This window comes from Cornus florida, unplaced genomic scaffold (genome assembly GCF_030987335.1).
Source record: "Cornus florida cultivar Cherokee Brave unplaced genomic scaffold, ASM3098733v1 CherokeeBrave_3.0.0_Hap2_Chr01, whole genome shotgun sequence".
NCBI classification, from domain to species: Eukaryota; Viridiplantae; Streptophyta; class Magnoliopsida; order Cornales; family Cornaceae; genus Cornus; species Cornus florida.
This window is the reverse complement of record NW_026775571.1, coordinates 37,219,510-37,229,721: the sequence shown is the minus strand read 5'-3', so window position 1 is coordinate 37,229,721 and position 10,212 is coordinate 37,219,510. Positions and strand designations below refer to the sequence as shown.

At 37.1% G+C, this 10,212-nt stretch overlaps 1 protein-coding gene across 1 annotated transcript; it reads left to right on the top strand.

The window, feature by feature from the left end:
- The first annotated feature begins 4,097 nt into the window (after positions 1-4,097).
- On the top strand, positions 4,098-8,320 carry LOC132270829 (G-type lectin S-receptor-like serine/threonine-protein kinase At1g11330). Its single transcript, XM_059772041.1, has 8 exons — positions 4,098-4,252; positions 4,791-6,032; positions 6,342-6,436; positions 6,525-6,727; positions 6,814-7,024; positions 7,391-7,628; positions 7,747-7,897; positions 8,012-8,320. Exons 1-8 carry the CDS (start codon positions 4,098-4,100, stop codon positions 8,318-8,320), a joined length of 2,604 nt encoding a protein of 867 aa, XP_059628024.1.
- Positions 8,321-10,212: the final 1,892 nt, after the last annotated feature.

Genomic DNA, 10,212 nt, shown 5'->3' with positions numbered 1-10,212 from the left:
TTTAATCCAATTAAATTTAGAAAATATTTGGACTTTAAATGATTCACTAATATTTAATTTGAAGCACACTTTAAAAATAATTTACAAAAATAATTTTTTGTTTCCCAATAAGTGCCCTCAAATTAATTAGTAATCAAATCCAATTAATTTTCATAATTTAATTAATATAAATCAAGTCATTTAATTAAATATCATGGATCCAATGCATGAACAATAATTATAAACAATTAATTATTCTATACATCAGATAAATAAATAAATAACAGATAAAGCAAATAAAATGGCCAATGGAATCAACTTTTAACATTTAATTGCTCTAAGAATTGCGCAAGGGTCTTCCATCGGCTTGCAAACACCCGCAGGAGGCTGTAACCTGACCCCACGTGCCACCAGACACAATTGGATGCCTTAAAATTAATCGGACGCGCATATACGTGCTTAGGAAGGTTCCCAACGCCTGCCACGTGCCCTCACGCGCTGGTGGGGCCTTGCAGCAAGTCTCACGCGCTTGTACGCGTGTCTGGGAATAGCCGGCGCGTGGAACGCGTCGGCACGTGCCTTTTGGCTCCGGCTTGACCAGGCGCGTGTTCCTCACGCACCTGGCTCGTGTTCCTCACGCGCCTGGCTATTGGTGCTCATGGTGCGCACTGTCTCTGCGTCGCACCGGATAGCTTCCCGCCGCATCCCTTGATCCAATGGCTACTAATCCGGGCGCACGGTACTAAGGTGTGCCGCGCCACTCTGTATCCCATAGCCTCCCTCCAGCGCTGTTCTTGCCGCCGGCGAAGCTCTGGCGACTGGAAAATGGCCGTAAATTGCAAAAAAATCAGAAAAAATTAAATAAAGCCCTAAAAAATTCCAGAAAAATTCCGAAAAATTCTGAAAAAATTCCAGAAAATTCCTGAAGCCTAATTTAACCCTGTTGGACCTTCTTGAAGCTTCATAGCATCCTTTGACGAAGATTACATGGCTTTAAAAATATTTACAATTTGAAATATAATGGAAAAAATTAAATTACATCATTGAACTTTCAAACGGCTAAATCAAAGCCTTAATTACATTCATCCAAAGATAAAATTACATTTAAATAACCTATAAGCTTCATCCATGGCCCAAACACACATCATCATTCATTCACAATTATACATACATCATTATGCATCAATATATATCAATATATTAAATCATATATTAACATACATCAATAAAAACATATATGTATATAATTTTGGATCCATGAATGATGAATTTTGATAAAAACATGATCTCTAGTAATGAATCAAACCATGCTCTGATACCACTGTTGGGAAACGTTCAAGTTTTAAAAACTTTTCGAGGGATTTTGATTCATAGATCTTGATTCATTACATAGAGACACGTTTTATGTAAAAATAAAATATGATGTCTCATTCAATAAAACTAGATTGAATACTTACATCAAAGGTCTGAGTAAACCTTTAAATCTTTCCTCTAAAGTGAATGTTCTCACTTATTGTAAATCCCTTAGCAAGATGCCTTCTCCTAGGATCTCCATCTTCTTGTTAATTATTTTGCCTTTAGGAATCACTCATATGCCTCCATGAATGACCTTGAAAAATTAGGCTTGTGGAAGCCCCCATTAAATGAGAATATAAACCCTAATTTTATAGAGAGAGAAAATAAGTTCTTATTTCCTTCTTCCCAAAAAATCACCCCTAAAATATACATAGACCATGTATATTTATAGGCAACATAAAGATAAAGAAAAGGAAACAACAAATCATTCTCAATCTCTAATTCACATGTCTCAAATCTAATATGATTCCAATATCAAGTTGGGCTATAAGTGAGAATCCATTGGGCCTATTATTCTATTGGCTACAATGAATTAATAATTGGCCCGGTCCATGGGCCCAATTCAATTAATTCATAAATTAATTTCTACTCCACTAAAAGAAATTAATTAAACTCCAATTAAATAATAAATAACCTCTAAGTCAATATTGCACTTTAACCCCTCTATGCATAATTAGTTATCGGATAAATAAAGCCATCAATCCGACTACTTAATTAATATATTTATTTTGGTACCTTTGATTATTTCTGATTCGATCACAATAAAACATTTGTTTGACAAAAATAATAATTTAAATAAATAAATATATAATAAATCATTTTGTCTAAAAACACACGAAGGCCTTCGAATTTACTTTGTGATCAATCATAATCAATACAAAATAAATACAAGTAGCAGTGATGCAAATATTGAAAATATAACCTTCTAACTATTAATTACATAACTACCTAAAGTGTCGGTCTAAGAATCCCGAAGAATCTGCCGAACAAATCAAAGTAATTATTAATTAATAAAAGAGTCTATACTTTTCTCATGCTTAAGAGTCAAATGCCATGAAGGTGATAGGGAGCAATTGCATACGACGGCTCTCGCAATATATCTTAACCTAATGCGGATTCAGTTTAAGTCTTAATTAATTATGAGTCCATCCATAATTACTGACTATGAATAATTTATGATTACTATTTATAATCATGTATTGATCGCCATCACATACATATATAAATATCTTTTGTAATCAAGTGGACACTTTTAATTCTATAATGAATCGAAACATAGTACATTGAATTCACCAATTGTATATAACATAAATATTTCAGAAACGTCAGGAACATATGTCACTATAATCCAGATAGGAATTTGCTATGCCAGGGCATATAAATCCCAACAAGGCCTACTATAAATACTGCTCTTCTCATGCTTAGTAGTGTCCAAACTAATATGCCTACTTATTCCGTGTGAAGTTTCAAAACTTCTGACTCCAAAGCAACCTGCATTTACTGAAACACGGGGTCTCTCAAATGTACATCTTTTTAACAAAGCCGAAGGAAATACTCTGTGAACGGTGTAACTATTACAATTATTGACGGTCGTTAGCATGCAAATTCTTGTCTTTTTTTTTTTTCTCTTACTATATAGACCTTTAATTACTCTCTAATTGAATATAAATAATATAGTTTTGTGTTACATAATGTTTTCATCCACCCTATTCAGAACAAAGTGTTTGCCTTTATCCTTCCACATTGTTTCTTTTGAGAAAATCCTCTATGTATTATTCACTCAAATCTTGTATTCTTCGTCTTTAATTAGCCAACTGTGCTACAAATTTTAGGTCTTTAGACAACAACAACTTAAGCATAAATGGATCTTCTTTAAAACCTTGTTCTCGTACTCTACTGTTTCTGTTTAGAGTTCTTCACAGCCACTGACAAAATTACATCCATTCACCCCATTAATGGCCCTTGATAGTATATAAGGACGTCTCATTTATCGGTGTGGTGTGGGTCGCAAACAGGGACAAACCTCTTCATGATTCTTCTGGGAGTCTGGCTATATCTGAAGATGGGTAAACTTGCGGTCATGGATGGACACAAACAAATTGTTTGGTCATCAAATGTTACAAATTCTTCGGGTAAATTCAAGTGCCCATCTTTTAGATTCTGGGAACCTTGTATTGCGAGATAACTTTGGTGGAAGCATAGTATGGAAGAGTTTTGAACACCCTTCTGATTCTTAGTACCAACAAATATACAGAGGCGAAGACTCTGCTCGATCACCTCATGGAAAAGCTCTTCTGATCCATCTACTGGAACCTTCACTTATGGTTTGAATACTTTGCATATGCCAGGAGTATATGTATGGAATGGTAGTCATCCGTACTGGCGGAGTATGTGGTAACTCAATCCACTTCATCGCCGTCACCCAATCCGACCCACGACCACCACTTCTCAATCCGACCCACGACCACCACTTCTACCACCATCATCACCACCCAATCCGACCCCCGACGAGCCTAATTGAACCAAGAGGAACCGTAAATCAAACCCAATTCACAGACACATAGTATCTCTCAAACCCCCAATCCGAAACCCCATACATATATACACACAGGTTTCGCTCTCCTGTGATGAGAAATGAAGTGAGAAGGAGATGATGCCTTCAACAGCTGCAACTGCCTTTGAGTTCGAATGAATCAGTGACTGGTTCGTACTGTGGAGGTCCTCTCCTCGGCGTTTCTGTACGTGAGGTGTGACCGGGCTCCATGGTCGTGTCCTCGGGCTTTGCGCTACCAGTCGTCGAGTTTGGTGAGATTGAGAGGTTGGGTATGTGGTGGATGATGAGGGCGAAGATGAAAGTGAAGGTGGAGGTGGTCTCGGGTTCGGATCTGGTATTAGCTGATTCGTGGTGGAGGTGGAGGTGAACCTAAGTTGGGGTGGTTGTGGAGGTTGCGGTGGTTGTGGCCGGTGAGTGGAGATAAAGAAAGAGGTTGTGGCCGGTGGTTGGCGATGGTGGTGTTGGAGTTGGGGGTTTCACTTAGGCTAGTTTGGTCATTTTAAGTGGTCAAAAATATCATAATTGGGGGTGTCTTTGGGTGTCATTGATGACTTCATCTTTTGTTTGGTTTTTTCCCTTAATTTGCTTTCTTTCACATGAATCTGCCAAGAGTGTTGTAGATAAGACAGGTTTTGAAGCATCTTTTAGCTTTGAAAACAATGAATTTTTAACTGTGGGTCCTCCATCCAGTGGCCGAGGACCCTTCCCGCTCCCATTTGGTTCAAAGTTTTCGGCGTTTTTTTGGTCAACAATGGAGAGTTGAATAGTTGATGCATGGAAGTCCTTTGGCTATAGTTGAGAAGAACATCACATATTCCATCTTCACCAAACAAGAAGCACTCAACACAGCCATGGTACGTCCAAGTTTCATCTCTGTTCTCATATTTTACTGTTCTTGTAGTATCAAATTTTGCACCGCCATAGACACAATTACATCAACTCAACCCATCCATGACTCTCAAACTATAGTCTCCAGTGGTGCCACCTTCAAACTGGGATTTTTTAGCCCTAGTGTTAATTCTTCTAACCGGTATGTTGGTATCTGGTACAACGACATCTCTGCCAAGGAAGTGGTTTGGGTTGCGAATAGAGATACACCTCTGTTTGACTCCTCTGGGATTGTGACAATATCCGAGGATGGCAATCTTGTGGTCCTGAATGAACAGAAACAGATTGTTTGGTCATCAGATGTTCCAAATGCTTCGGTGAATTCAAGTGCTCAGCTTTCAGATTCTGGGAACCTTATGTTGCGAGATGACTCCAATGGAAACATAATATGGGAGAGTTTTGAACACCCTTTTGATTCTTTGTTGCAGGGGATGAAAATTAGTACTAACAAGTTTACAGGTAAGAAGACTCAGTTGACCTCATGGAAAAGCCCTTCAGTTCCATCCAGTGGAAGGTACACTTTTGGCGTAGGATATTCTACGAATATTCCAGAGTTATATGCTTGGAATGGTAGTCTTCCATATTGGCGGAGTGGTCCATGGAATGGGCAGATTTTTATTGGCATGACTTACACGTCGTCTGCATACTATAGAAGATGTGAAGTTGCAGAGGATAAAAGGGGAAATGTATATATGGGTTACACTTATGCAAATAAGTCCTCTCAGTTATACTATACCACAAGTTGTAATGGAACTCTATTGGCGAGGTACCGGGAAAAAGGAAAGGAGACTCGGGAAACTACGTGGGTGGTTCAAAATACTGAATGTGAAGCATATGGCAAGTGTGGTCCATTTGGAAGCTGCAATGCGAAGGGTTTTCCAATTTGCACATGTTTACAAGGGTTTGATCCGAAGGATATGGAGGAATGGAGTAGAGGGAATTGGGCTAGTGGATGTACAAGGAGCCGGCAATTGCAGTGTGAGAGAAACAATAGTGGTGGTGAAAAAGGCAAACAAGATGGGTTTTTAAAGCTCAAGACAGTGAAAGTGCCAGCCTTTGCTGCGTTGGTATTTGCTTCAGAAGACAACTGCAAAAGCCTGTGCTTCAATAATTGTTCTTGTATAGCTTATGGATATTATAGTGGCATTGGTTGTTTGCAGTGGAGTGGACAATTAATTGACATACAGGAATTCTCCTATGGTGGGGCAGATCTTTACATACGTGTGGCATATTCAGAACTAGGTATTGTTTTTTCGTCATCCTTATAAAAAGAATGTGCCTCTTTTTTTGCTTCTATTTATTTTACTTGTTGATTCAGATAAACAAGTATCACTTGAAAATAAACCAATGCACATACTTAACATGTTAGCCACCTGATATCCGTGAACTGGTTTAGAAAAAGGCTAAATCTTTTTTAATAGTATATGTGTAATAAATTTTCCCATTTGCTCACAGAAAAGGAGAGCCATGGAAATTGTCTAAATTCTCAGTTCTTTGAGTTAAATCCATATTAACTCAAGTACTTTCTCAATGTTTGTTGTGTTTTACAAAAAAAAAAGAGAAGCACAAAACTAGTTATCGCAATTGCAGTTCTCATAGGATCAGTAACCATTGCAATCTGTATCTATCTTTTCTTAAGGTGGATGGCTAGACCACGAGGTACATGCTTATTAAAATTAGCTCAATATATTATTAGCACATATTTTTAGTTATTAAATGGATTACCGATTGCTAAATTTTGAATCAGGAAGGAAAAAAAAAAGTGGGAAGTTATTTAAAAGAGGGGAAGTTGATGCAGATTGTTCAAATGAAAGCATGCTTGGAAATTATCATAACCAAATTAAACTTGAAGAGCTACCTCTATTCAGTTTCAAGACGCTGGCAATAGCAACAGATGATTTTGATGGGGCCAATAAGCTCGGGCAGGGTGGTTTTGGTCCAGTGTACAAGGTAGTGCTTGTTCATCTAGAACTTTACGATATACCAACCCAAAAAAAAAAAAAAAAAAAAAAAATCATTTTCATCTTTAATTTCAGGGAAAATTGCCAAGTGGACAAGATATAGCTTTCAAACGGCTTTCGAGATCCTTTGGACAAGGGCAGGAGGAGTTTATGAATGAGGTTGTAGTAATTTCCCAACTCCAGCATCGTAATCTTGTTAGGCTTCTTGGCTGTTGTGTCGAAGAAGCAGAAAAGATGTTGATCTATGAATACATGCTAAATAAAAGTTTGGATGCATTTCTCTTTGGTTAGTTCATGATAAAAGCTCTTGATGTTATTTTTAGTTATTTCAGTTTCATAACCTTAACATTAGTAGAAGCTCTTGATCTTATTTTTAGTTATTTGAGTTTCAAAACCTTAACATTAGTAGAAACTTTACAGAATTATTTTCTAGTTATTTCAGTTTCAAAACCTTAACATCAGTAGAAACTTTACAAAATTATTTTCTAGTTATTTCAATTTCATAACCTTAACATCAGTACAAACTTCGTTGTGTTGAGAAGACAGAATTGTTTGTGAACATACTGATCTTCTAAAACTTTAAATTCCATCTTAACATCAATTTAACCCATTTTTTTTTTCTTTTTTTTTTCTTTCTTCAATATTCTCTCAGATCCAATCAAGCAAAAACTCCTAGATTGGAGAACACGTGCCAACATTATTGAAGGGATTGGTCGAGGACTACTTTACCTTCACAGGGATTCCAGATTAAGGATTATTCATAGAGATTTGAAGGCTAGTAATATTCTATTGGATGGAGATCTAAATCCAAAAATTTCAGATTTCGGCATAGCAAAGATTTTTGGAGGGAACCAGGACCAAGCAAATACTAAAAGGGTTGTTGGAACTTAGTAAGTAGTCTCTGCTTTGTCCAAAATGGTTAATCATTCATGTTATAATCCTTTTTTCTCATGGGATATAGTTCAACTCAAATATTTTTACCATTTGGGCTGTAATGACACAATGCGGCTGCTATATGGCCCCTGAATATGCAATGAAAGGGAGGTTCTCGGAAAAATCTGATGTGTTTAGCTTCGGAGTATTGTTGTTAGAGATTTTAAGTGGGCGAAAGAACACTAGCTTTTATAATGATGAGCACTCTTTAAGCCTTTTGGGATTTGTAAGTTCACTTGAACTTTGCCTGAGTTACTCCATGTAGTTCCTTTTAATCTTTCTAATTTTAACATTTCATGGTTGTGGAATGTGTGACTGAGTTACTCTATATTGTGTCCAGGCATGGAAGTTGTGGAATGAAGATAGGATTGCAATTCTAATAGATCCAACTATTTCTGATCCATGCTTCCAAGTGGAGATCTTGAGATATATACATGTAGGACTTCTGTGCGTACAAGATTTCGCCGCTGATAGGCCTACTGTAAATACTGCTCTTTTCATGCTTGGTAGTGAAGTTGCAAAACTTCCAACACCAATGCAACCTGCATTTTCTGAAACACAAGGTCTCTCAAATGTACGGTCATCTCAAGAAAGCCAGAGGAAATATTCTGTAAACAATGTAACTATTACAATCATTGACGGTCGTTAGCATGCAAATTCTTATGTATATTTTTTTTCTCTTATTATATAGACCCTTAATTGTTCTCTAATTGAATATAAATATTATAGGTTTGTTTTACATAATGTTTTCATCCACCCTATTCAGAACTAAGTGTTTGCCTTTATCCTTTCATGTTGTTTCTCTTTTCAGAAAATCCTCTATGTATTATTATTCACTCAAATCTTGTATTCTTTGTTTTTAATTAGCCAACTGTGTTACAAATTTTAAGTCATAAGGCAACAACAACTTAGCAAAAATGCATCTTCTTCAAAACCTTGTTATTGAGCACATAAATACCTTTTCTTGATGGTAAAAGTGGTGAGTGTGATTTTTTATTTTTTTTTTCTTTTCTTCCAATTTTTTTGGATTACTCTACCTTCACAAGGATTCCAGATTAAGGATTATTCATAGAGATTTGAAGGCTAGTAATGTTCTATTGGATGCAGATCTAAATCCAAAAATTTCAGATTTCGGCACAACAAAGATTTTTGGAGGGAACGAGGACCAAGCAAACACTAGAAGGGTTGTTGGAACTTAGTAAGTAGACTCTGCTTTGTCCAAAATGGTTAATCATTCATGTTATAATCCTTTTTTCTCATGGGAAAGTTCAACCAAATATTTTTACCGTTTGGGCTGTAATGACACAATGCAGTGGCTATATGGCCCCTGAATATGCAATGGAAGGGAGATTTTCGGAAAAATCTGATGTGTTTAGCTTCGGAGTATTGTTGTTAGAGATTTTAAGTGGGCGAAAGAACACTAGCTTTTATCATGATGAGCACTCTTTAAGCCTTCTGGGATTTGTATGTTTAAAATGAGTTTTTTTCAAATTCTCTCGCGAGTCACGTAGAAAACTCGATTTTGGGAGGGTTTTCTTTTTCATGTTTTTCCAAAAAAATTCATCTTCTAGCCCATTTCCGCTCTCAGATCATGACAGTCACTATAGCAACTCTAGCCCTCTTGTTTAGTTCCGATCTAGGGGCATTTCGGGAATTTATTTTGAAAATTAAATTCCGGTCTTGACATGGTCACATAGAAAACGTGATTTTAGAGGGGGTTTCTTCACAACATTTTTCGGGAAAATGTCATCTCGGACCCGAAAACCTTGCGTCAAATCTGATTTCCTGTGCGCACTTACACTATTTGAAAAAGTCTGTTGTAAGGGCATTTTGGGGATTTCACGTCAAAAATAAAATTTTCTTTTGACATGGTCAGCTTGGAAAAATTATTTTAAGGGGGGTTTCTTCTTCATGTTTTTCCAGAAAACATCGTTTAGTACCTCAAAACGGCACCCGTACTTCAGCATTTTGCCCAGGTTACTATTCACGGCCGCGGTGACGTTAAAACTTTGTTTTGACTTTTCTCTCCCATCCGAACTCCAAATCAAGTGATTCTGGAGTCTAACTTGGTTAATTTTTTGCTGTCTTCTCAGTGGTGTGCTCGATAGTACCCGATTTTATATTTTTAAGAAATGACCATTTTGCCCTTGGGGCTATTTTTGTCCGATTTTCTTGTAATTCGCTTCCGCTAATTTCTTTTGAGTTTCGTGAATTTATAGGATGTTACGGATGTGTTTTGAGAATGATATACACTCTAGGGACGTCATTTTCATGTAAAATAACTATTTTGCCCCTAGGGGCTTAATTATTATTTTTCCGATCTTTTACTTCTGCATCAGTTCTCATTGAGTTTCACGACCTCATGGAAGGTCATCAAAGTGTCTTAGAGGTGTGTTGTGCCTTGGGAGACCGTTGACTTGTTTCTTGTTTCTGCATCTGGATTCACTATCGGGTCAATCTTTGGTTCATCATAGGACGCGCTGGCCTAAAAACCAGGGTCGTTACGAGTAGTATCAGAGCGTCCGGGTTCGAATACCTTGG

Coding starts and splice junctions, on each gene's coding strand:
- LOC132270829 (XM_059772041.1), top strand. CDS start 4,098: ATGGTCGTGTCCTCGGGCTTTGCGCTACCAGTCGTCGAGTTTGGTGAG. Junction 6,033..6,341: donor GAACTAGGTATTGTTTTTTC/GTCATCCTTATA, acceptor AAAAAAGAGAAG/CACAAAACTAGTTATCGCAA. Junction 7,025..7,390: donor TTTGGATGCATTTCTCTTTG/GTTAGTTCATGA, acceptor ATATTCTCTCAG/ATCCAATCAAGCAAAAACTC.